Consider the following 27,478-nt stretch of genomic DNA (forward strand, 5'->3'; position numbering starts at 1 on the left):
ATTCCCTGACTGAAAATATTGATACCCTGGACAGGGACAATATATTATTGACTATAGAGCATTTAAAGGATGCATTTCTATATATGCGAGATGCACAGAGGGATATTTGCACTCTGGCATCAAGAGTAAGTGCGATGTCCATTTCTGCCAGAAGAGGGTTATGGACGCGACAGTGGTCAGGTGATGCGGATTCCAAACGGCATATGGAAGTATTGCCGTATAAAGGGGAGGAGTTATTTGGGGTCGGTCTATCGGACCTGGTGGCCACGGCAACGGCTGGGAAATCCACCTTTTTGCCCCAGGTCACCTTTCAACAGAAAAAGATACCGTCTTTTCAGGCTCAGTCCTTTCGTCCCCATAAGGGCAAGCGGGCAAAAGGCCACTCATATCTGCCCCGGGGCAGAGGAAGGGGAAAAAGACTGCAGCAGACAGCCTCTTCCCACGAACAGAAGCCCTCCCCCGCTTCTGCCAAGTCCTCAGCATGACGCTGGGGCCTTACAAGCGGACTCAGGCACGGTGGGGGCCCGTCTCAAGAATTTCAGCGCGCAGTGGGCTCACTCGCAAGTGGACCCCTGGATTCTGCAGGTAGTATCTCAGGGGTACAAATTGGAATTCGAGACGTCTCCCCCTCGCCGGTTCCTGAAGTCTGCTTTACCAACGTCTCCCCCCGACAGGGAGGCGGTATTGGAAGCCATTCACAAGCTGTATTCCCAGCAGGTGATAATCAAGGTACCCCTCCTACAACAGGGAAAGGGGTATTATTCCACGCTGTTTGTGGTACCGAAGCCGGACGGCTCGGTGAGACCCATTTTAAATCTGAAATCCTTGAACACTTACATAAAAAGGTTCAAGTTCAAGATGGAGTCACTCAGAGCAGTGATAGCGAACCTGGAAGAAGGGGACTATATGGTGTCTCTGGACATCAAGGATGCTTACCTCCATGTCCCAATTTGCCCTTCTCACCAAGGGTACCTCAGGTTTGTGGTACAGAACTGTCACTATCAGTTTCAGACGCTGCCGTTTGGATTGTCCACGGCACCCCGGGTCTTTACCAAGGTAATGGCCGAAATGATGATTCTTCTTCGAAGAAAAGGCGTCTTAATTATCCCTTACTTGGACGATCTCCTGATAAGGGCAAGGTCCAGAGAACAGTTAGAGGTCGGAGTAGCACTATCTCAAGTAGTACTACGACAGCACGGATGGATTCTAAATATTCCAAAATCGCAGCTGATTCCGACGACACGTCTGCTGTTCCTAGGGATGATTCTGGACACAGTACAGAAAAAGGTGTTTCTCCCGGAGGAGAAAGCCAAGGAGTTATCCGACCTAGTCAGGAACCTCCTAAGACCAGGCCAAGTGTCAGTGCATCAATGCACAAGGGTCCTGGGAAAGATGGTGGCTTCTTACGAAGCGATTCCATTCGGCAGATTCCACGCAAGAACTTTTCAGTGGGATCTGCTGGACAAATGGTCCGGATCGCATCTTCAAATGCATCAGCGGATAACCCTGTCTCCAAGGACAAGGGTGTCTCTCCTGTGGTGGTTACAGAGTGCTCATCTCCTAGAGGGCCGCAGATTCGGCATTCAGGAAGGGTCCTGGTGACCACGGATGCCAGCCTGAGAGGCTGGGGAGCAGTCGCACAGGGAAAAAATTTCCAGGGCTTGTGGTCAAGCATGGAAACGTCACTTCACATAAATATCCTGGAACTAAGGGCCATTTACAATGCCCTAAGTCAGGCAAGGCCTCTGCTTCAGGGTCAGCCGGTGTTGATCCAGTCGGACAACATCACGGCAGTCGCCCACGTAAACAGACAGGGCGGCACAAGAAGCAGGAGGGCAATGACGGAAGTTGCAAGGATTCTTCGCTGGGCGGAAAATCATGTGATAGCACTGTCAGCAGTGTTCATTCCGGGAGTGGACAACTGGGAAGCAGACTTCCTCAGCAGACACGATCTTCACCCGGGGGAGTGGGGACTTCACCCAGAAGTCTTCCACATGATTGTGAACCGTTGGGAAAAACCAAAGGTGGACATGATGGCGTCCCGCCTCAACAAAAAACTGGACAGATATTGCGCCAGGTCAAGGGACCCTCAGGCAATAGCTGTGGACGCTCTGGTAACACCGTGGGTGTACCAGTCAGTATATGTGTTCCCTCCTCTGCCTCTCATACCCAAGGTACTGAGAATCATAAGAAGGAGAGGTGTAAAGACTATACTCGTGGCTCCGGATTGGCCAAGAAGGACTTGGTACCCGGAAATTCAAGAGATGCTCACGGAAGACCCGTGGCCTCTACCTCTAAGAAAGGACCTGCTCCAGCAGGGACCATGTCTGTTCCAAGACTTACCGCGGCTGCGTTTGACGGCATGGCGGTTGAACGCCGGATCCTGAAGGAAAAAGGCATTCCGGATGAAGTCATCCCTACCCTGATCAAAGCCAGGAAGGATGTAACTGTGCAACATTATCACCGTATTTGGCGTAAATATGTTGCGTGGTGTGAGGCCAGGAAGGCCCCTACAGAGGAATTTCAACTGGGTCGATTCCTGCATTTCCTGCAAACAGGACTGTCTATGGGCCTCAAATTAGGGTCCATTAAGGTTCAAATTTCGGCCCTGTCAATATTCTTCCAAAACGAACTAGCTTCAGTCCTGAAGTTCAGACGTTTGTCAAGGGGGTACTGCATATACAGCCTCCTTTTGTGCCTCCAGTGGCACCTTGGGATCTCAATGTAGTTTTGGGATTCCTAAAATCACATTGGTTTGAACCACTCACCACTGTGGACTTAAAATATCTCACATGGAAAGTGGTAATGCTGTTAGCCCTGGCTTCAGCCAGGCGTGTATCAGAATTGGCGGCTTTATCCTATAAAAGCCCTAACCTGATTTTCATACGGACAGGGCAGAATTGGGGACTCGTACTCAATTTCTCCCTAAGGTGGTTTCAGCATTTCACTTAAACCAGCCTATTGTGGTGCCTGCGGTCTACTAGGGACTTGGAGGATTCCAAGTTGCTGGACGTAGTCAGGGCCCTGAAATATATGTTTCCAGGACGGCTGGAGTCAGAAAATCTGACTCGCTGTTTATCCTGTATGCACCCAACAAGCTGGGTGCCCCTGCTTCTAAGCAGACGATTGCTCGTTGGATTTGTAGTACAATTCAGCTTGCACATTCTGTGGCAGGCCTGCCACAGCCAAATCTGTTAAAGCCCATTCCACACGGAAAGTGGGCTCATCTTGGGCGGCTGCCCGAGGGGTCTCGGCTTTACAACTTTGCCGAGCAGCTACTTGGTCAGGGGCAAATACGTTTGCAAAATTCTACAAATTTGATACCCTGGCTGAGGAGGACCTGGAGTTCTCTCATTCGGTGGCTGCAGAGTCATCCGCACTCTCCCCCGTTTGGGAGCTTTGGTATAATCCCCATGGTCCTTTCGGAGTCCCCAGCATCCACTAGGACGTTAGAGAAAATAAGAATTTACTTACCGATAATTCTATTTCTCATAGTCCGTAGTGGATGCTGGGCGCCCATCCCAAGTGCGGATTGTCTGCAATACTTGTACATAGTTATTGTTACAAAAATCGGGTTATTATTGTTGTGAGCCATCTTTTCAGAGGCTCCTCTGTTATCATGCTGTTAACTGGGTTCAAATCACAAGTTGTACGGTGTGATTGGTGTGGCTGGTATGAGTCTTACCCGGGATTCAAAATCCTTCCTTATTGTGTACGCTCGTCCGGGCACAGTATCCTAACTGAGGCTTGGAGGAGGGTCATAGGGGGAGGAGCCAGTGCACACCAGGTAGTCCTAAAGCTTTTTACTTTTGTGCCCAGTCTCCTGCGGAGCCGCTATTCCCCATGGTCCTTTCGGAGTCCCCAGCATCCACTACAGACTGAGAAATAGAATTATCGGTAAGTAAATTCTTATTTTTTCTCTATTGATTTGACTTCGCCAACAGATATTTATACATATAGTGCTACTTTATTATTGTCATGTTTTATGATTCACAATATCACTCTATTGAATGCCATCTTGTGACCTCTGCGTAGGTCACCTATTTAAATTTTTGTGTATCATCTCGCCAATAAAATTATCTTTAAAAAAAACAAACAAATAGAAATGCCCCCTTTTTAGGTTACTTTTACTTTTCTGAAATTGTATGACCTGACTCTGAAATGTGGTTAGGTGTCCTGGTCCATATTTTTTTTTTTTTTTTTTTTTTCTTCTCTACTTTTTTTTTTTCTTGCAATTTGTCTTTCTTTTACCAGGAGACACCAGCAGAAATGAACTGTACACAAAGTCATGAAGATTTCATCTGTTTATATTGTACGTGTATTTTTAGCAGCTTCAAATGCACGGGTTGTACAAGTGCTAGCTTGATGAGACGGCTGCATTAACCCAACACTCAGACTGCAGCTTCTTTGTGGCTTAGTGTGTAATAAATATATGTATTATATAAATACACTGTCACACTGTAAACATCTTTAATATACATAAAACTTCTGAACATCTGGCTTCTGTAGCCGGTTATTTGCAAGCAGTGAATATATTTATAGTATCTAGGTTTCCATTCATATGTATATAACTGGAAAAAAGCAAATGAGCCCAAATATTTTATTTCTATTTGTGCAATGCCCCCACAATGTAATCAACACCTATCAGACATAATATTAAACCCACTGGTAAAGTTATTTAACATTGATTATCTTGTTACAGTGGCACCTGTCAAGGGTTAGGATTTATTAGGCAGCAAGGGAACACTCTGAAGTAGATGTGTTGCAATTAGGAAAATTTGGGCAAGCGTAAGGATCTGAGCGACTTTAACAAGGGTTAAATTGTGATGGCTAGACGAATGGGTCAGAGCATCACCCAAAAGGCAGTGTTGGGTATTCCGGTATACAGTGGTTAGTACCTACCAAAAGTGGTCCAAGGAAGGACAACCTCTGAACCGGTGATAGGATCATGAGTGCCCAAGGCTGATTGAGTGTAGGGAGCGATGGCTAGTCTGTCTGGTCCCATCCCACAGAAGAGCTACTGTAGCACACTTTTTCAAAAATGTTAATGCTGGCTATGATAAAAAGATGTCAAAAGACTCAGTGCATTGCAGCCGCCGGTCCATCAGAGTGCTCATTCTGACCCATATCCATTGCCAAAGTCTGGAATGGGCATGTGAACATCCGTACTAGACCATGAAGCAACGAAAGAAAGTGGCCTGTTCTGATGAATCTTTTTGTTTTACGTCATGTGGAAGGCCGGGCGCTTGTGCATCGTTTACCTGGGGAAGAGATGGCACCAGGATGCACTCTGGGATGAAGGCAAGCCAGTGGAGGCAGTGTGATGCTCTGGGCAGTCGTGGCATTTATGTAGATGTTACTTTAACACTTACCACCTACCTAAATACTGTTTCAGACCAGGTACACCCCTTCATCTGTTTCCATGATGGCAGTGGCCTCTTTCAGCAGGATAATACACCATGCCATGCTGCAAAAATCGTTCAGGAATGGTTTGAAGAACATGACGAGTTCAAGGTGTTAACTTGGCCTTCAAATTTCACAGATGTTGGTCTGATTTGAGAATCTGTGGGATGTGCTGGAAAAACAAGTCCCAGCCAATGAGGCACCACCTCGCGACTTATAGGATTAAAGAATCTGCTGCTAGGGGGCACGCTGCGCTCCAGGTAGGTATTCCGGCATCTGTATTTCAACCGCCGGGATCACGACAGGATTTCATAATGAATCCACTTAAGGAGCCATAAAGGGCTGCATACACTTCAGATAAAGCAGGAAGGGGTTGAAGGCTCTGTGGGTCTCCTGTTGCCCATCACTGATTTTAAATGTGCTTTTAAAGCTGATAAGAGGATGGCACTGGTTATTGGATCACCTCCAAATTTGGAAGAGCTGTACGGCTGATGACCAGTTTCACTGTAACCTGGTTCCAGCAAAGTTTGGAAGAGATCTGTTAAAGTTTGACATTTAACTAGGGGTGCTCCTTTAACGCCCTCTCCCTTACAGGCACATAAGATGCAGATACATGTATGTGTATATATAGCAGCAGAAATATCATGTAAGATATTCAAACACCTAAAATTTACACCTGTAATTAGCAGGGCCTGATTAAAGGTTCTAGTCGCCCTAGGTCTAAAAATCTGTAATTATGGGTCAAAATTCACCACAGATACAATTATTGTTTGCTGATACAAGTTGTATTTCTTTAGGTCTTCACAGCAGGCAGCATAAGCGATGCTGTTAGCTGTAGGTGCAGTCTGTGTGCTTAGCCTGATCTCGTGAGATGTGGTAATCTGACGAGACCAAGCTGAGCGTGAGTACTGCATCGGATTTGCTGTTAGCTGCCTGCATATCTTAGCCTGGGCGTTAGTGACAGACAGGGCCCGCCCCCTTGAAACCAGGGGTGTTCCTGATGACCTCTTAGGGCAGGTGAGTGTCCATGGCAGAACGGAGTGCCACAGGCTCTGCTTAGACGTAAAAAAAAAAAAATCAACAAATTGTGCTGGCGCTCCCCCCTTCTCCCCTCCCCCAGTGCTCCAGGCTGCAGTCTGATCAGCCTATTGGTTGATCAGGCCCTGGTAATAAGACATTCCCTATGACCTTTTATCTTTCCTTTTACGAATATAGCCCAAGATTCCACAAAGATATTCTACATTTATTTTTTATTTTTTAAATCTTAAATGGTGTCCCTTGTAAAATATAATCATGTCTTTTTCCATGGGTCTGTCCCTGCCCCCTTCACTTGAAACCTAGTTTCTTACTAAAGCAGAATTTCTGGTTTTAAAATGTTATTTCAATGACCTGCTCCTTCCCTATAATGGAGCCCTGTGAACTGCACACTGAAACCACTTTACTCTGCACTCCAATATGGTAGCTGAGATGGGTGTGAGTGGGAAGACCAATAGGAAGGTACAAGACCCATGCTTGTGGCTTCTCATTGGTCCTCTCACTCGTACCTGCTTTGGGTGTACGATCAGCATGGGATCCAGTCTGAAGATCGACACTGTCTAGGTCTTGGAAGGTCGACAGGGTTTCTAGGTCGACGTGTGCTAGGTCGACAGGTCAAAAGGTCAACATGAGTTTTTCACATTTTTTTTTTTAAACTTAACGATCCACGTGGACTACGATTGGAACGGTTTGCTCGTCATGCGTGGGGACACGGTGCACTAATTGGGGTTCCCTGTTACTGTACGGAGAAAATTACACAATGGTTTTTTTTAAAATAAATCATGTCGACCTTTTGACATGTCGACCTAGAAACCCTGTCGACCTAGTGACTGTCAACCTAAACATTGTCGACCTAATGATCCACACACGATCAGCATTCCTCCCCCCTCTCTTTTTTTTTTTTTTTTTTTAGCCCTGGGAAATATTGTCATCGTATGGAGTTTACAAACTTCCGGTAATGGGACATCTCCGCTTCATATAACTTAAATCATTATCTGGGTATATATCTTCAAAGTGAATTCATGACTATATAAGGACATGCTACACTAATCTAGTAAGGACAAGTATTGTCATTCGTCTGATCCTCACCAGTCAGGAGAAACTCTTAAATTGCCACCCTCTAAGTTCTAAGCAGATAAAAAAAAAGGCCGATCCTTCTTCTAAAGCAGATGAGAGAATTCTTTCTTAATGAGTGCCGATACATTTTTTTCTGCTGAAATGAATGCCAGCGACTGCTTGCTTTGGATCAGGGGTGTCCAACCTTTCACCTTCCCTGGGCCACATTAGAAGATGAAAATTTGGTTTGGGCCGCACATAAAATAAAATAAAATAACAGTAACGATACCTGATCATCCAAAAAAAACATAGAAAACATAGTTAACATATTAAACTTACTTGGAAATGAAGTTAGTGAGATGTTTGACATTGTTTCTCAGCCACCAATGCATCCATATTTTCCTATATCTTCAATTCGCCTGGCTACAGTCTGGTGAGACAAACTGATTTTTGAAAAGTCCCCTTTTTTTATCCGGGCAAATTATCAGCCACGGTTTCCATGCATTCCTTAATAAACTCACCATCGCAATACGGTTTTGATTTTTTGGCTATCAGGTTTGCAACCACATAACTGGCTTTGACAATAGAATCTGATTGAATCAATACTTTTTTTAAATAATTTTGTTGAGATGATAGATTTTTTTTCAGTTCAGCGATTTTGTCTTTACGACACATTCCTTCATACACGGCAAATTTCTCAGCATGTCTTGTCATGTAATGCCTTTTCAAATTGTAGTCTTTGAAAACTGGCACTAATTCTTTGCACATTAAGCAGATTGCCTTACTATTGGACTCAACAAAAAAGTATTCATCTGTCCACTTTTCTTGGAACACTCTTCCTTCATCTATAATTTTTATTTTTTTGTGTTTGTTTATATTTTTTGACATTTCAGAAGCCATGCTGGAATGTTAAAAAAAAAAGGACTTTTAGAAAGCTTGGTTTAATAATCAATGTGATTACTATGTGCATTATGCTACAGATTTCCCTTTCAAATTAATGGGCAGTGGAATGCAATTGGATTTTGATGCAGAATTCCACAGCCAATTTTGTGTCAAAATCCGTTGTGTGAACCCAGCCTTAGTCTCCTGACTACCAGAAAGTGGCTTACCTGGAGTTAGGATGCTGGAATGAAGACTGTCTGCTTTAATGGATGCTGGTACGAGGACTGTCTGCCTTGATGGATGCTGGTATGAGGCCTGAAGTAATGGATGCCTGGACGGAGAGAAGATCTTGGTTAAATATGGAGCTATGTGGGTGGAGAATGACAGGAGACTACCAGAAAGTGGCTTACCTGAGAGTTCGGATGCTGGGATGAGGACTGTCTGCCTTTATGGATGCTGCAGTGAGGACTGCCGTTAAGGATGCTGCCTCTTGTTGTGCGTAGATGTGTGCCTGGTATGATAATGTACAAGGTAAGACAGTAATGGGGTATAAGGGCCACAACATTGCATAGGAGACAGAGGAGGAACAGGGCTGCGGACATTGTATACGGGGAATAATAAATCCTGCAGAGAGATGGCGGCCTACGCAGCAGTTAAAAGCCGCCATCAATCACGGCAAAAATTAGCTAATTTATTGCAGGTCGGAGCCCACCGGGTGTTTCATTAGGTCCCCGGTGGGCCAGTCCAAACCTGCAAAACAGTGGGGGAGCGCTGCGCGATAGTGGGCAGGTGAAGCTGGCGTGCTGGCGTCACTTTTGTGACGTGCTCACCCATACTTCGCACAGGCCGCAAGATGTGGCCTCTCGGAGCTAATATAATGGATGGGGCGGGTGAATCGCGCTGGCGTCACCGTTGTGACGTGCCCCGGCCGCAAGCGCCGGCAGTGTAACTTGAAACTTTAGAATTTCTTAAATAAAAAATTGCACTGGGCCGCATTACTAGCCGACCTGGGCCGCATGCGGCCCGCGGGCCGCGGGTTGGACAAGCCTGATTTAGATAATGTGGTCAGTGCCACAGGTTAGTGTATTTTGAAATTTGCTGGTCTTCCAAATTCCTGAAAGAAATTCCCAGACTAGGACTGATCAAATGTTATTTGTAATAAAGGCTAATATGTTGTTTGCAAATATAGGTAATTGGTACACCTTGGAGTCAATTCAATTAGGAGTGATGCCAGATTGCACGATTTTATTGAATGCATACTGTACAAACAATAGCCTCAATTCTTGCATTGTAGTTCGGGACTCTATGGTCCTACAAACTTAAATGTATGATTTATGGGTGAAGAATGGTACTGCTGCCGACGTTCCAACACCATCCACATGGGTCTATTTAATTAATTTATTACCAATTATTTATATAGCGCACACACATTCCGCAGCGCTTTACAGAGAATATTTAACCATTCACATCAGTCCCTGCCCCAGTGGAGCTTACAGTCTATATTCCCTATCACATGTTACTATTGGCCCTAAGTTCTGCCTATGTCCTCAATACATAGGAGGAACATGGGATGAGCCCTGCCGGTGACCTTGTGGAGAATCCCATTTATTTTAATTAGCCATAATTGTATAAATCCTGTATAGACCAATCGATCCCATGTCCAAGTGTCTCAGTAGGACACTCCTAAAGCCCTAGTCCACTATGGCAGTTCCTTTTTCAGCGTTTGTTGCAAGCGTAGCGTGGGGGACTTCTGATTGTACGTATCGTACAGTGTAATTGATTATCTCGAGCTTCATGATCAGACACTGACCCAAGTGTTGGGATTTGCACTTTTAGGCGATTAACTATGTGTTTTACAAACAATTGAATGTTGCTATATTTGAGAACATCATCAGCCTGCAGCTGTGGCACATTGAGGGGACTTTCCCTTTTCTAGATACGGTGGAAGACCGGGGCTTACCAAAATTAAACACTAGGTAATGAGAGTCTTGATTACAGTGGGCAAGCATAATATTACAGTGTGCACTAATTGTAGACACAAGGTAATGTGTATAGTATGAAAAATATGCCTTCCAACTGTTAGTCAAGGCACTGGGATTTAATGGGAATCTGGAAGTCAAGTTGAGGCTCTTATCCCAAGGTCTGGATAACAGTACAGGTTATGCATGAAAACTAAGCACCAGGACAGATGTGTGCGGTGGACAGGCAGAGTAGTCTGATCCATGCGTTAGATCAGCAGCAGATAATCAGACGGGTAATAAGGAGCGTGAGACACAGACTAGAACACAACCTGCAAATGGCCAAATGCTATAACACTGGTGGGTATAAAAAAGAACAGGCAGCCAGTGGTGCAGCTGAGGAGAGCCCCCTTGTGATAGGTGCAAGTGCCGTCATGGGACTGTGTCTGCAATGAGGGATGGGTTCAGAGATGGATGCTAATGCATTTGCAGCTGTGATCCCATACGCAGCGGATGTTTGAAAATATGCTGAAGCTGCCTAGAAATGTGCGGAGACGCCCACTGACGTCTGCACAGCATACGTGTACAAACACACAGAGGTGCTCACAGACCCTCGGACAACAGTCTATCTGAGTTCCCCTATGGTCATGCAGGCTGAGGCGTAGTTTCTGCGTACAAGATTGCAGATGCAGACTGAGACACTCCCCGAAAATGCTTGTGACACGCCAGTGTTTGTGACTCCTTACCGTAACTGCCCCCAAATGTTCTCTGACTGTCACTCACTTTGCTTTAAGTAAGGTACTGTACCTTGGTGCATGTGCGGTGCGACTTATGCGTGCACAGCCAGACGTTAGCTGCTGCATAATCATCCGCGTTGTGTGCATCTCTGAATTCGCTGACTTGGGCGATCCTGACCCAGCTGGGATCACTTTGGAGCATGTGTAGCTACACCACTCCTAAAATGGTTAAGGGGTCTATTCATGAAGCAGTGAAAAGTGTGTAGAAGTGAGCCTGAGGAGAAGTTGCCCATGGTAACCAATCAGCTGCTCCGTGCAATCGTATAGTATGCAAATTATAAATGTTACATCAATGCTGATTGGTTACCATGGACAACTTCTCCACTGTCTCACTTCTCCACTCTTTTCACTGCTTCATGAAAAGACCCCTTTAAATCGCTTGTGGTGATTGCTTAGAGGATGCGGTTTAATCAGACATTACGATAAATGCTTGTGGTGGTGTAGGTGCTATATTTGTCGTTATGACCCTCTGATAGGTTTACTTGTTAGATTATAACATGCCTTTATTCCGTTTTCAGTGGAGTACAGCTGTGATCACACTTAGGGATTGCTACATGAGATCACCACAATTGGAAAGCTGACTGACTTGTTGGTAAATGTGCAGTGTTCTCTGTAATCTCCCATGTGTGCTGCTATGCTGCTGAGTTACAGAGAGAATAACCAGGGGAAAAAACTTTTTGTTACATAATCCTTAAATAATCAGCTTCAGTCATGTGTAGTGCATTAGCTGCAAATTGTCCTTCACCAACGACAACATAAATGGTATCTGTAATCTCTTGGGAATCTTACTTTCAGAAGGTACAGTACAAGGCATCTGCATGGCAGCGATCATCTGCAGATTGTTCCGTTTATTGTTACGGCTCCTTCACCTGAAAGAGAGCATGTTGTTGTTCCGTTTATTGTCACGGCTCCTTCACCTGAAAGAGAGCATGTTGTTGTGTGTAAGGATTAATGCACCAGTTTATAACACTGCAGTGACTGAAGGGTGAAGAGCAGGTGTTGTGTACAGTACTATACAGAAGTGTAACTAACACTAACAGAACAATCTAGGCAAATTATCATTATGATGAAAAATCCCCCTCTCTCAAGTTCTTTAAGGGCTTGTACTTGCGGGTTAGAGTAGGATAACCTTGTGTGTTTCAAGGCTGTAGGTTCAAGGACGTAATGGCCTAGTAGGGAACGTGTGGCTCTCCAGCTGCTGTAGAACTGCACATTCCAGCATGCTCTGCCACATATTTGCGCTTAAGACATGCTAAAACTATCCGGGTATGCTGAGACATGTAGTTCCACATTAGCTGGAGTGCTACATGTTGCATATACCTGCCTCTGATTTTGCAAAAGTTAAGGGTTCCTGTCAACGTGCGACTCCATGCATGTAATAGAGTGCAAACTGAAATCCTGTATATTATAATAATAATAATAATAATAATAATAATAATAATAATTAATAATAAAATGCTTAGCTACAAATCATTGTCCCAATACTATTCCTTTTTCACTCAAGGTGCGTTTTGCATGATATTTAAAGTTGGCCTGTAAGATCCCTGCATATCGCTGGGCTTCTCAGCCTCCAAATCACCCGCCACTACATACCGGCCTTAGAGTGCATTGGAAATGTTGCATGCTACTTCATCAGTGTACCAAGTACTTTAAATAGAAGTGTATTATATTACATTGTGCATTAACACTTCTGAACATTGCATGCAACGTCAATGGACTGTATCTATGCTAACTAGCTCTTCGGGGCTAGTCAGAGTGTTACCTCATGTGGTAATAGCATTGTGCCTGACACCAGGGCCGGCTCCAGGCCTACTAGCACCCTGTACTAGAAGTTTTGGAGCACATGCCCCCCTCCAATATGAGTCTGTGGTAAGCGGAAAAGTGGGACATGGCCTCAAAGGGAATGCCGTCTTCGTATGACTGAGAGAGGGTGATGCCTTAGAGAAACAAAGGGTGACAGGAGAGAGAGGGTGATGGGGAGATAGTGAAGCCGGGAAGATGCAGAGGATGAGGCCATGGGTTTTCCCTTGCATGTTACACCCACACAGGAGCAGTAGTGCCTCTTACACGTTACGCCCACCCAGGAGCAGTAGTGCCTCTTACACGTTATGCCCATCCAGGAACAGTAGTGCCTCTTACACGTTACGTCCACTCGGGAGCAGTAGTGATCCTTGCATGTTATGCCCACACAGGAGCATTATGCCCACACAGGAGCAGTAGTGCCTCTTACACGTTACGCCCACCCAGGAGCCGTAGTGCCTCTAACACGTTACGTCCACTCAGGAGCAGTAGTGCCTCTTACACGTTACGCCCACCCAGGAACAGTAGTGCCTCTTACACGTTACGTCCACTCGGGAGCAGTAGTGATCCTTGCACGTTATGCCCACCCAGGAGCAGCAGTGCCCCTTGCACGTTACGCTCACCCAGGAGCAGCAGTGCCCCTTGCACGTTACGCTCACCCAGGAGCAGCAGTGCCCCTTGCACGTTACGCTCACCCAGGAGCAGCAGTGCCCCTTGCACGTTACGCTCACCCAGGAGCAGCACTGCCGCAGCACTGCCCCTTGCACGTTATGCCCACCCAGGAGCAGTAGTGACCCTTACATGTTCCGCCTGTAATGGCAAATTCATCCATGATTAGCTGGCCGCAGCGGTTGCAGTAATAAAGTACCTGTGGCTGTGAGTCTGTTTCCTGACTCTCACTCGCTCTTTTCTGACAGTGTCCACCTTTCCCACAGTCCCTGTGCTGTGCTGGTGACATCAGCGAGCACTCCCTGCAGTGCTCCTCTGGGAACATATATTTGGGGAGCTGGATTTTGTGCAACTTGTCCATGAGTGGTGGGCCCCTTGGGAGCTCAGGAGGAAATATGGCCGCAGAAAATCGACGCTACCACTGTGGGTAGCACCTCTGCTACAGGTTGAACATGCCTCAAGCCGGCCCTGCCTGGCACTGAAGTAGGAAAATGCAGTTTACAGTGACTAAGCCCTGGGCATTATTCAGGGTAAACTGTATCTCCCAAATGATGTGGGTTTAACAGTGCGGTTAGTTGAATAGCTCCAGGCACGCATTCCAAAATTGTTCTGAATTGATTTCCCCCCAAAAAATTTGAGTAGACATACTTTGTAAAGTAATCTATCTGATGAGCTGGATGTGTGTGTGTGTATGTGTGCAGTATATATAATAATAATAATAATAATAATAATAATAATAAATACTAAAGTAATAGATCACCTTCATTCCTGTATTGACCCTGCAGGTGGCTGTACCTTTTTATATTGATGCTGAGTGTGTGTGGGGTGGGGGGTGTTATTTTTGTAATTTTCGTGTATTTTCCTACCATCTCTGAATCTGCCCCACTGTTGCTGTAATGCAGTATATTACACATACATACTATACTGTATTATGATAGAATACTGACTTGGGTTTATGAGCTTATAAACTGTCAGTTTTTTTAACGAGTCAATTTAAGCTCTGCCCCCTCTTGTTACAGTAGGGTAAAGTGCTGCCAGACTCGGTTCATGCCTCGGTCTCCTGAGTCATGTGTAACACTTTCACTTTCTGAAAGTTTTTTGTCTATTATTTTTTTTTTTTTTTTAATGCTGTGAATAGTTGCTGGGTCAACTCATTCTCCTCCCAGCTCACAGACTGGGATGTCTCACCCAGAGTGACATCATGCTGGCTACAGGCTGTGGGAAGTGATCCTCCAGCTGTAGAATGGGGCTCCTGCTGCCCTGAGAGAGCCGGCTCCCTGGCTTCAGGCAGGTTCCACTCAGCTTCCTGCTGGGATTCCTGGTGTGTGATGCGGAGTGTGGATGAGATATGTCGCCTTTATTTAGCTGGGTGGCTAAGGTAAGCGTGATGGAGGCTTAGTGAATAGCTGATGGTGATTTTGGTAAGTTAAGGTTTAGTTAGACAGTAATGCTCACTACTTTAGTCATGAGAAAAACACGTAGACCGTGTAAAGCCATGCTTTCATTAATCACACTATTACTGTACATACTGTATTGAGAGCTGCCTGTACTTTGCTGCATTGAGGAAATTGCAATAGTACATGGTCCTTTTTTAGGGTTTCCTATTGTGCTTAAAGATGTGCAGTGTGATGTTCAATTGGAAATCAAGCACACCCCATTGAATGGTTGTAAGATACTGTATGTATGCGCCTTTTGTGCCCAGCGGTGTTCTGGGCTCTTGGGAAGACGTGTCTGAATCTGTCACACAGGAGTATTTAGCTACTGTGTATTCGGAGTTGTAAAACATGAGCATCACACAAGTGTGAACCCTCAGAGATAGCTGCCGGCTGACATGTTACAGACTACTGGCACTCTGTGCACATTGCTGAATGGGTCATTGACTGTTCTACCTTTCCTCCCTATACCCTCGCTGCAGAAATCCATTCTAAGCATGATCAGACTTGCATCGGGTTCTCAGCGAGTGTGTTTCCACGGGGACTCCTCCCCAGGGGATGCAATGGCTGAAAAACACACCTGGATATAAACCTTTAAATGCGGCACTAAATATTTACTGAGAGAATGCTGCTGCATTGTGCTCTTCAGCTGTATAAACCTTCATTTGCATCTACAGCACTGTGTACACACACTGACATAAAGTGTGTATTATCTGCCTTGTTTTTATTAAAAGGAACAGAATCACTCCTTGTTAATTATTATTTATTTATTTCTCACGGATACTGGACTTTCCTAAATGGCTGGGGTAAAGCTTCAGCTTACATGGGAACACCTTCGGCTCTCCCTGAATTCCCAGTCTCCCACCAGTCTGGTTACACAGAGCTGTCATATTTGTGCACACAAGCAGGTGGCTACGTTAACAAATGTACAAAAGATACTATGTGTTGTGGTTCCCTTCCTTTGTTTGCTAGAAATGGCCCCCATCATGTTGTAATATTTGTTGCCTAATTACCTGCACAATGGTTTTGTTCTGCACAGATCTGAACATCGCTAGAATATGAGCTAGATCTTGTGTTTACCTCTAATTTCCTGCCACACTCCGCTGCACAAGCTGTAAGGCCAGTGTGTGCAATACATGTGCAGTTCTGCTGCATGCTATTGTCCTAATGGATGAACACACATACGGGGCCATTATGTTATTACAGATGTTTTTAATTTCACAGTTGTGGGTTGTGTTGTTGTGGTGGTTTCTTAATAATATTAATAATAATTAAAAAAAAAAAGGTGCTAACTGAACAAAAGCTATTATTGTACTGTGGGTTTACATTGTCTGTTTATGTTAGACCCCTAAAGCACACCATATAAAAATAAAATAAAATGTACATTGTTTTGTTAAGACAGGGCCTTGAACATGAATGCCTGTTTCACACCACCCTTGTGATCTGGGTTATTGCAGAGTTAACCAGGGTCAGTGTGAAAGTATCACCAAAAAAACACATCCGGGTAGCCCCCTGGGTTGTACACCAGAACGACCTGTGTAACTGGGCAGTGTGAACGTTTCAACTCTGGTTCTGTTTACAGTATAGGTTAGGCCGGCTCACTGGTGCTTGGACATGATATGATCTCCAGGCGCTGGCAGAACAATGAACACTGCTCCCGTGTGCAGCGCAAACTGCGCCAGCCTGTGAGTAACTTTGGTTGGACCCCCAGTGTTAACGGGTTCTGACCCGTAGTGGAACAGTGTTCCAAATCCTGGGTTGGACGTGGGATTTTGGTGTGGAAGGAGAATTATTATTTATTTAAAAAATATATATATTTAAGCAGAACTAAGAGGGTACCAAAAGGAGAGTGGGTCTGTAATGCTAACCAATGTGTTGCTGGAAGCTCTAGGGTCTACTTGAACAGTACCGCTATTTGTAGAGGTTAGGGTGAGATGGAGGGCTGTGTATTTGTAGAGGTTAGGGTGGGATGGAGGGCTGTGTATTTGTAGAGGTTAGGGTGGGACGGAGGGCTGTGTATTTGTAGAGGTTAGGGTGGGATGGAGGGCTGTGTATTTGTAGAGGTTAGGGTGGGATGGAGGGCTGTGTATTTGTAGAGGTTAGGGTGGGATGGAGGGCTGTGTATTTGTAGAGGTTAGGGTGGGATGGAGGGCTGTGTATTTGTAGAGGTTAGGGTGGGATGGAGGGCTGTGTATTTGTAGAGGTTAGGGTGGGATGGAGTGCTGTCTAGTCACTAAACCTTGATAAGTCTCATTCTTCACTGCAGTAGATCCATAAACTATTGCTGGGGCCGCTGAGCAGTTCTGCGATACCAGGCCGGAGTGATAAGGGCTAATGTACAATTTGCTGGGCCGATCTCGGATTGTGTGCATTGAATTGCCCCCAGTAAGAGAAGTATTGTGGCCCTACTTCTTTAAATAGGTTTTTTTTCCTGTCACCAGTGAGATACGTTGATAGAACTACAGTACTATTGCAGGGGGGAGACCACATGATGCGGCCATTTATACTCTCCCAGTGTCTGAGTGGGCAGTCATGCTGGCGAGTTAATTGGCATCTGACAAAATGACCCAATGTGTGTTTATACTGCAAGCTCCACTGATGCAGCACGCTGATGTGCATGTTAAACAAGCTTTGCTAAGGTCTGTGTTGGGACTAGCTAAATAAAGGATCATGCTGCTTCATCCGATGGCACTGTAGCCACAGGCCGCTGATGCCACTATATTTAGAATTGTATTGCTATTGTTCTGATACGATCTGCAGCACCATTACTGTGGAAAGTCAGAAATAACTTTCCACGGAACTTGTCAGTTTTTCAGGGACGTGACTGCTTACTGTGTATACAAGTTGTTTTACAGGCAGTGCTATTTGGGTGTCTCGTGTAACTAATTCTTGCCTTGTGTATCTGCCATATATGGACCATTTTAGCCACTTTGCATGATTCAAGCTTAGTTTGGCGCTTGGTTAATTTTGATGTCTGTTTCCCCCCCCCCCCCCCCCTTTTTTTTTCTCCCTACAGTGTTCATTGTGGTTTTGGTGCTTTGAGATCTTATTCTCATATTCTACCAACCCACAGAGCTGTTGGTAATCAAGTAAATGAAGATTTAGGTTGTCTGTATGTTCCGCTGTCCTCACTTGGGTCTTGTCTTTCACAACCCAACCACATTATCTCTCCACCATTTAAACTGTACTTATCAGTTAACATGATAGAATTCCTACCTCCTTCTCTGCTGTAGACCACCCAACGCTTCAGCTACGGTAAAAACAAGTTTCCACGGGTCATCTTCTCTTTTTTTCTCTTCTCTTTTCTCTCTTTTTCTTCATTCTTCTTTTCTCTTTTCTTTTTTGTTTCTTCTGTAAAATAAGCCTTACTAACCAGTATCTTGTAATTTTCAAATACAATCATAATTTTTAAATATGGTGGTTGAACTATTTATCTGCACGAAGAAGTTCTCTGTGCACGGCTTGTGCAGTGTATTTGTTTTGTGGTTTGTGTGTAGTTTTTCTGTAGGTGGGTACACACTTGGCGATAAATTAAACGGCATCGCTCATTTTGACCCTTCCTGAGCGACATTGTTTACTTTATCGCTAAGTGTGAAAGCCGCCGCTGAGCGATGCGCGTTCCCGTGGGTCGTTTACAAACCTCGCTGTTGGCCATGCATGCAGCTCAATTTGGACTGTCATCAAAATACTGCATGCACGGCGTGACGTCATTGAGTGATATTATTTGCATATAGCTCAGTGTGTACGCATTGCCGCCGACCGCCCCGGCGGGGAAGGGAACACAGTAGGCAATGTCACTCAGAGCACGTCGCCTAGTGTGTACCCACCCTACGTTTTATTTGGTTTTCTGTTGCATTAAACACTCTGTAACATTGCAGAGAGCTATGAAAATACCACTAACATAGCATTTTTATTTTTTTTTTACAAAATATTGTTAGTTTATGACCTATGGTTATATGGTATATTGTTGCCTAAATATTAGCTTTATTTAGTTTGTCATATAATAATAAGAATTTACTCACCGGTAATTCTATTTCTCGTAGTCCGTAGTGGATGCTGGGTACTCCGTAAGGACCATGGGGTATAGACGGGCTCCGCAGGAGACTGGGCACTCTTAAAAGAAAGATTAGGTACTATATCTGGTGTGCACTGGCTCCTCCCTCTATGCCCCTCCTCCAGACCTCAGTTAGGGAAACTGTGCTCGGAAGAGCTGACATTACTAGGAAAGGATTTGGAATCCAGGGTAAGACTCATACCAGCCACACCAATCACACTGTACAACTCGTGATAACTATACCCAGTTAACAGTATGAACAATAACTGAGCCTCTCTCAACAGATGGCTCATACAATAACCCTTTAGTTAAGCAATAACTATATACATGTATTGCAGAGAGTCCGCACTTGGGACGGGCTCCCAGCATCCACTACGGACTACGAGAAATAGAATTACCGGTGAGTAAATTCTTATTTTCTCTGACGTCCTAGTGGATGCTGGGTACTCCGTAAGGACCATGGGGATTATACCAAAGCTCCCAAACGGGCGGGAGAGTGCGGATGACTCTGCAGCACCGAATGAGCAAACTCAAGGTCCTCCTCAGCCAGGGTATCAAACTTGTAGAATTTTGCAAAAGTGTTTGAACCCGACCAAGTAGCAGCTCGGCAAAGTTGTAAAGCCGAGACCCCTCGGGCAGCCGCCCAAGAAGAGCCCACCTTCCTCGTGGAATGGGCTTTTACTGATTTAGGATGCGGCAGTCCAGCCGCAGAATGTGCAAGCTGAATGGTGCTACAGATCCAGCGAGCAATAGTCTGCTTAGAAGCAGGAGCACCCAGCTTGTTGGGTGCATGCAGGATAAATAGCGAGTCAGTTTTTCTGACTCTAGCCGTCCTGGAAACATAAAGTTTCAGGGCCCGGACTACGTCCAGCAACTTGGAATCCTCCAAGTCCCTAGTAGCCGCAGGCACCATAATAGGTTGGTTCAAATTAAACGATGATACCACCTTAGGGAGAAATTGGGGACGAGTCCTCCATTCTGCCCTATCCACATGGAAGATCAGATATGGGCTTTTACATGACAAAGCCGCCAATTCTGACACACGCCTATTCCAAGCTAAGGCCAAAAGCATGACCACTTTCCACGTGAGATATTTTAGCTCCACGGTCTTAAGTGGCTCAAACCAGTGGGATTTTAGGAATCCAACACACGTTAAGATCCCAAGGTGCCACTGGAGGCACAAAAGGGGCTGAATATGCAGCACCCCTGTAACAACGGCCCTCATTCCGAGTTGATCAGTCGCAAGGCGATTTTAGCAGAGTTACACACGCTAAGCCGCCGCCTACTGGGAGTGAATCTTAGCTTCTTAAAATTGCGAACGATGTATTCGCAATATTGCGATTACAAACTACTTAGCAGTTTCAGAGTAGCTTCAGACTTACTCGGCATCTGCGATCAGTTCAGTGCTTGTCGTTCCTGGTTTGACGTCACAAACACACCCAGCGTTCGCCCAGACACTCCCCCGTTTCTCCAGCCACTCCTGCGTTTTTTCCGGAAACGGTAGCGTTTTCATCCACACGCCCCTAAAACGCCGTGTTTCCGCCCAGTAACACCCATTTCCTGTCAATCACACTACGATCGCCGGAGCGAAGAAAAAGCCGTGAGTAAAAATACTATCTTCATTGTACAATTACTTGGCGCAGTCGCAGTGCGAATATTGCGCATGCGTACTAAGCGGATTTTCACTGCGATGCGATGAAAAATAACGAGCGAACGACTCGGAATGAGGGCCAACGTCCGAACTTCAGGCAGTGAAGCCAGTTCTTTTTGAGAGAAAAAGGGATAGGGCCGAAATCTTGGCCTTTTATGGATCCTAATTTTAGGCCCATAGTCACTCCTGACTGTAGGAAGTGCAGGAATCGACCCCCCTGGAATTCCTCTGTAGGGCCTTCCCGGCCACACACCAAGCAACCTATTTTCGCCATATACAGTGAAAAAGTCTTGCTGTCACGTCTTTCCTAGCCTTTATCAGCGTAGGAATAACTGCATCCGGAATGCCCTTTTCCGCTAGGATCCGGCGTTCAACCGCCATGCTGTCCAACGCAGCCGCGGTAAGTCTTGGATCAGACAGGGTCCCTGTTGCAACATGTCCTGACTGAGAGGCAGAGGCCATGGGTCCTCTGAGAGCATTTCTTGCAGTTCCGGGTACCGAGTCCTTCTTGGCCAATCCGGAGCAAAGAATATTGTTCACACTCCTCCGTTTATTACAATTCTCAGCCCTTGGGTCTGAGAGGAAGAGGAGGGAATATATAGACCGACTGGAACACCCACGGTGTTACTAGTGCGACCACAGCTATCGCCTGAGAGTCCCTTGACCCAGCGTAAAACCTTTTTTATCTTTTTATTGAGGTGGGACGCCATGTAGTCCACCTGAGGCAGTTTCCATCAATTTGCAAAACTGCGTGAAGACTTCCTGATGAAGTCACCACTTTCCCGGGTGGAGGTCGTGTCCACTCCCGGAATGAACACTGCTGACAGTGCGCTTACTTGATTCTCCGCCCAGCAAAGAATTCTGGTGGCTTCTACCCTCGCCACCCTGCTCTTTGTGCCGCCCTGGCGGTTTACATGAGCCCCTGCGGTCTGACTGGATCAGAACCGGTTGGTCGCGAAGCAGGAACTCCGCTTGACTTAGGGCGTTGTATATGGCCCTTAGTTCCAGGATATTGATGTGAAGGCAAGTCTGTTGGCTTGACCACAAACCTTGGAATTTTCTTCCCTGTGTAACTGCCCCCCACCCTCGGAGGCTTGCATCCGTGGTCACCAGGACCCAGTCCTGAATGCCGAATCTGCGGCCCTCGAGAAGGTGAGCACTCCGCAGCCACCACAGGAGAGACACCCTGGCCCTGGGGGATAGGGTGATTAACTGATGCATCTGAAGATGTGATCCGGACCACTTGTCCAGTAAGTTCCATTGTCCTTGCATGGAACCAGCCGAAGGGGATGGCCTCGTATGATGCCATCATCCTTCCCAGGACTCGAGTGCAGTGATGCACTGACACCTGTTTTGGTTTTCAATGGATTCCTGACCAGTGTCATGAGCTCCTGAGCTCTCTCTATCGGGAGATAAACCCTCTTCTGGTCTGTGTCTAGGATCATGCCTAGGCGAGGCAGATGAGCTGTAGGAACCAACTGCGACTTTGGAATATATAGAATCCAGTCGTGTTGCCGTTTCACTTCCAGAGCAGGTGATACGCTGTCCAGCAACTGCTCTCTTGATCTCGCTTTTATGAGATCATCCAAGTATGTGATAATAGTGACACCTTGCTTCCGCAGGAGCACCATCATATCCGCCATTACCTTGGTGAAATTGGTAATGACAATCCTGTACCGCAATTCTGAGGTACGCCTGATGAGGTGGATAAATGGGGACACGAAGGTATGCATCCCTTATGTCCCGATTAATTTCAGGCATGCAATGACCGCTCTTAGCGATTCCATCTTGAACCTGAACCTTTTCAGGTATATGTTCAGGGATTTTAATTCAATATGGGTCTAACCGAACCGTCTGGTTTCGGGATTATAACATGGTCGAATAATAACACCCTCTTGTTGAAGGAGGGGACCCTTGACCACCACCTGTTGAAGATACAATTTACGAATTGCAGTTAACACTGGCTCCCTCTCTTGGGGGGAAGCCCGCCGGGTCCTCGGTGAGGGGGCATCTTCTCACAGTCCAGCCTGTATCCCTGCGATACAATTTCTATTGCCCAGGGATCTAACAGGGAGTGAACCCACTTGTGGCTGAACTTACGAAGGCGTGTCCCCACCGGGCCTAGCTCCGCCTGTGGAGCCCCAGCGACATGCGGTGGATTTTTGTAGAGGCCGGGAAGGACTTCTGTTCCTGGGGACTAGCTGTGTTGTACAGCTTCTTTCCTCTGCCCCCGGCTCTGACAAGAAAGGACGCACCTCCGACTTTCTTGTTTCTTTATTCGAAAAGCTGCATTTAATAATGTCGTGCTTTCCTAGGCTGTGCAGGAATATAAGGCAAAATATCAGAATTACCAGCTATAACTGTGGAGACCAGGCCCGAGAACCTTTCTCCACACAATCCTCAGCCTTCCATATGCCTCTTAAGTCGGCATCATCTGTCCAATGTATATTCTACAGGACACGTCAAGCAGAAATCGACATAGCTTTTGTCTCTAGGACCCAGTATACTCATGTCCCCTTGGGCATGCTTTATAATTATATATCTATCACTTAAGACAGCTTCTTAAAATATTTATATGCATACTAGGGTCTCCATCTCTGCTGATAAGGTACCTGTCCACGCTGCCACAGCGCTATAAACCCATGCCGACACAATCGCCGATCTGGGTAGTATACTAGAATGTGCACGCTATCTGCAGGATCCCTGAGAATAGCTAGTGCAAACAGGACACCCAAGGGGAAGATTCTCAACACATCCTGGCCCTAGTGGGGAAAGGATACAGCCTGAGAATTCTCTTGTGGGAAGCTGCCGTCTCTTGTCTGGAGATTCCCGCTCTTTTTCCTCATGAGAGGAGGGAAATTTACCTCCGCATTCTTCCCCTTAACATGTGTACTCTCGTGTCAGGGACAGATGAGTCATCTGTGATATGCAAATCATCTTTTATTCCAATAATCATATATTGAATATCTTTTAGCCCTCTTGGCTGTAACTTTGCATTATCGTAGTCGACAGTGGAGTTAAACTCCGTGTCGATACTTTGTTATTTTGGATAGTGAACATAGAGAGACTCTGAAGGACTCTGTGACATAGGGACAGACCAGGGTAGATTTCCTTTCTGTTCCCTAACCTTTTGTGCAATAATTTTACCTCATCACTTACACATATCCAAACAGGTGTCGGCGTTGTCGACGTAGACACCCTCCCACACACTTATCCGCTCTATCACCTCCTTAGAGGAGCCTTTTACCTCAGACATGTCGACACACGCGTACCGACACACCACACACACAGGGGATGCTCTATTTGAAGACCGTTCCCCACCAGGCCCTTTGGAGAGACAGAGACATAGTATGCCAGCACACACCACAGCGCTATATAATACAGGGATGTACACTATACTGAGTGATTTTCCTCCTATAGCAGCTTATATACACAGTTTTGCGCCTAAATTTATGTGCCCCCCCCCTCTCTTTTTTACCCTATGTGTACCAGGATACTGCAGGGGAGAATGAAAATAGATTACAGCGCTCAAATAACCTATGCTAATAATATGTAAATTTATTCATTTAAAACAAACTGATATAATAGATATCAATAAAATTTAAATACAAAATAAAAATGCTCATAGACCAACTTGTGGATGTATAGTGTGCTCTTTGGCAACAACCTTAGTAAAATGAAACAAGGTCCATGTGATGATAGTAATTGGACACAATCTGATTTTTACCAGGACTGATACAGTCAATTACCCATCAGGTGTTCCGATGTATGGATCCGGATCTGGGTCTTTAATTTGTATAGATGGATTCTGGTTCACAGTCTGTTTGAATTGACACTTTAATGTCCAGCACGCTGTGTTCCTGTAATGTAAACTTTACAGAAGCCCCAAAACTGCTTGACATAGAGCAGGGATTTGCAATAAGATGTTTGATCTTAATTGATGATTTATGCTAATTGATTGATTACATCACTTCCCCTATAAAAAGGGGCAAAATCTGAACACTCATTACCCTCTGAGAAAGCTGCCTGGAGCGGCGAAACGCATCAGGGAATACTGCTCTTGGCCATTGGATGTCATCTAATCCAGCTCTGTTGGACTTCAGACCCAGGACATACCCATCTTCATGCAATTGGTGAACCAGGATCCCGATTCCAGTTTGGTCTTACAAACAATTTCTTCAGGATTCATCTATTAACAGGAACACAGCGTGCTGGACATTAAAGTGTCAATTCAAACAGACTGTGAACCAGAATCCATCTATACAAATTAAAGACCCAGATCCGGATCCATACATCGGAACACCTGATGGGTAATTGACTGTATCAGTCCTGGTAAAAATCAGATTGTGTCCAATTACTATCATCACATGGACCTTGTTTCATTTTACTAAGGTTGTTGCCAAAGAGCACACTATACATCCACAAGTTGGTCTATGAGCATTTTTATTTTGTATTTAAATTTTATTGATATCTATTATATCAGTTTGTTTTAAATGAATACATTTACATATTATTAGCATAGGTTATTTGAGCGCTGTAATCTATTTTCATTTTTCACATCCATTCTATAGGAGATTGACTATCTCCAATTTACAGCAGCTAGGAGGAACCACTCATTTCCGCGCCTGTCCAATATATACTTGTTATATAAATTTCTTTACTGCAGGGGAGAGCCTGGGGAGCTTCCTTCCAGCTGAGCTGTGAAGAGAAAATGGCGCCGGTGTGCTGAGGAAGAAGGCCCGGCCCCCTCAGCGGCGGGCTTCTGTCCTTTTATGTACTTTAATGGCGGGGGTTAATGCACATATACAGTTTATCAGACTGTATTATGTGCTTTTCGCCAAGTAAGGTAATCTAATTGCTGCCCAGGGCGCCCCCCCCCCCCAGCGCCCTGCACCCATCAGTGACCGGAGTGTGTGGTGTGCTAAGGGAGCAATGGCGCACAGCTGCAGTGCTGTGCGCTACCTTAATGAAGACCGGAGTCTTCAGCCGCCGATTTTCAACTTCTCTTCGTTCTTCTGGCTCTGCAAGGGGGACGGCGGCGCGGCTCCGGGACCGGACGACCGAGGACTGGGCCTGTGTTCGATCCCTCTGGAGCTAATGGTGTCCAGTAGCCTTAGACGCCCAAGCTAGCTGCAAGCAGGTAGGTTCGCTTCTCTCCCCTCAGTCCCACGTAGCAGTGAGTCTGTTGCCAGCAGATCTCACTGAAAATAAAAAACCTAACAAATACTTTCTTTTCTAGGAAGCTCAGGAGAGCCCCTAGGGTGCATCCAGCTCTGGCCGGGCACAGATACTAACTGAGGTCTGGAGGAGGGGCATAGAGGGAGGAGCCAGTGCACACCAGATATAGTACCTAATCTTTCTTTTAAGAGTGCCCAGTCTCCTGCAGAGCCCGTCTATACCCCATGGTCCTTACAGAGTACCCAGCATCCACTAGGACGTCAGAGAAATATTGTTAGACTCGTCAATTTGTGGCTTGGATGAGGTATTTCCTAAAAATCCATAGACTAGGTAATGGTTCCCCTGGCCTACGGAACTCGGGGTTCAAAAACCAACATATGTATGAGGGTGGTTCAATAAGTAAGGTACCAAGACCTCTCACATGTATAATGTACTCTGTTTCATTCTAATTTCCCACTGGGCCAGAGCAGGTAGACCACTGCTTCCCCACACTGCCAATATACTACGCCTCATATCAGTCATACTATCCCAAATTCTGGTGTAAAATTGCGGGGTTAGCAGATACATGGTCACACATTTGAGGTGAGAAGTGGGATCAGATTTCTGTGTTAAAGGGCACATCAGCAGATGAAATTCATCGCCACCTTGTTGATTCAGAAGGACAGACCTGTTTGAGTTGGTGATATTGCTGACAAACTGAATATCCTAGTGGGAACTCTGCACAACATCATTCATGAGCATCTGGGGTACAGGAAGAAGTGTTCACGCTGGATACCTATGCAACTCGCACCGATGTGCACCTGACGTGGTACCGTGAGGAAGAAGTGCAGTTCCTGCAGCGTATTGCTTTAGTCGATGAATAGTGGGTGCATGATTTGTCACAGGGGATGAAGCAAGCATCCATAACATGGAAACATGCATTGTCTCCCACCTTCAAAGAAATTTGAAACGACTCCATTAGCAAAGAAGGTCATGGCGACTGTGCTTTGGGATCACAAGGGCGTGCTTCTTGTTGATTTCCTCACCAAGGGCGATACTGTGAATGCTGTCCGGTATTATGACACATTGAGCCGATTGTAGAGGGAAGTTCATTGAAAATTACCTGTGTTTTATTGCTCCACGATAACCCCAGACCCCACTCCACCAACTGCGAGTGCAATTTGTTCTGGCGCTACCATTGGGCAGTATTGGACCAACGTCCCTATAGCCCTGACCTAGCACGTAGTGATTTCCATCTCTTTTAACCATTAAAGAAACACCTGGTTGGAAGGAGATTTGCTACCGATGGTGAAGTTCAGCAAGCCGTCATGTTCTGGCTTCAGGGGCTTGGCACTGATTTCTTTTTTGCCGGGTTAGTCCATTGGTGTATCGGTGGAACAAACGCTTAGCTAAGTATAGGGGCTATGTGGAAAAATAATCTGAACCATGGCCATACTATTGATGATATGTATATGTACAAGTTGAAGCAATGAGAGGCCTTGTTGCCTTATACCCCTTTCAGGCCGCCAGCTTTGAACACGGGTTATTGGCACATGACGCGCATAGCCAGTGTTCCTGTGCGG

The 27,478-nt window shown here is 45.7% G+C and overlaps 1 protein-coding gene and 1 long non-coding RNA gene across 7 annotated transcripts in view; one reads left to right on the forward strand and one right to left on the reverse strand.

The window, feature by feature from the left end:
- The window catches only part of TBC1D1 (TBC1 domain family member 1), a 349,707-nt gene that overhangs the window by 130,321 nt on the left and 191,908 nt on the right, over positions 1–27,478 (forward strand). Inside the window, exon 1 of one of the 6 annotated variants that reach the window (XM_063922460.1) lies at positions 14,877–14,978. The exons of the other annotated variants lie outside the window; for them this stretch is intronic. Coding sequence (XP_063778530.1) covers positions 14,949–14,978 — 30 coding nt within the window. The 5' untranslated portion in view covers positions 14,877–14,948. Of the gene's footprint in view, positions 1–14,876; positions 14,979–27,478 lie in introns of those variants that run through there. 6 annotated transcript variants of the gene reach the window in all.
- Positions 8,664–12,004, reverse strand: LOC134927677 (uncharacterized). The gene is made up of 3 exons (XR_010177707.1): positions 11,921–12,004; positions 8,787–8,887; positions 8,664–8,707 (listed from the first exon to the last, which is right to left on the reverse strand). It is a non-coding gene; the product is annotated as an uncharacterized LOC134927677 (long non-coding RNA).

Source organism: Pseudophryne corroboree, chromosome 1 (assembly GCF_028390025.1).
Source record: "Pseudophryne corroboree isolate aPseCor3 chromosome 1, aPseCor3.hap2, whole genome shotgun sequence".
Classification (NCBI taxonomy): domain Eukaryota; kingdom Metazoa; phylum Chordata; class Amphibia; order Anura; family Myobatrachidae; genus Pseudophryne; species Pseudophryne corroboree.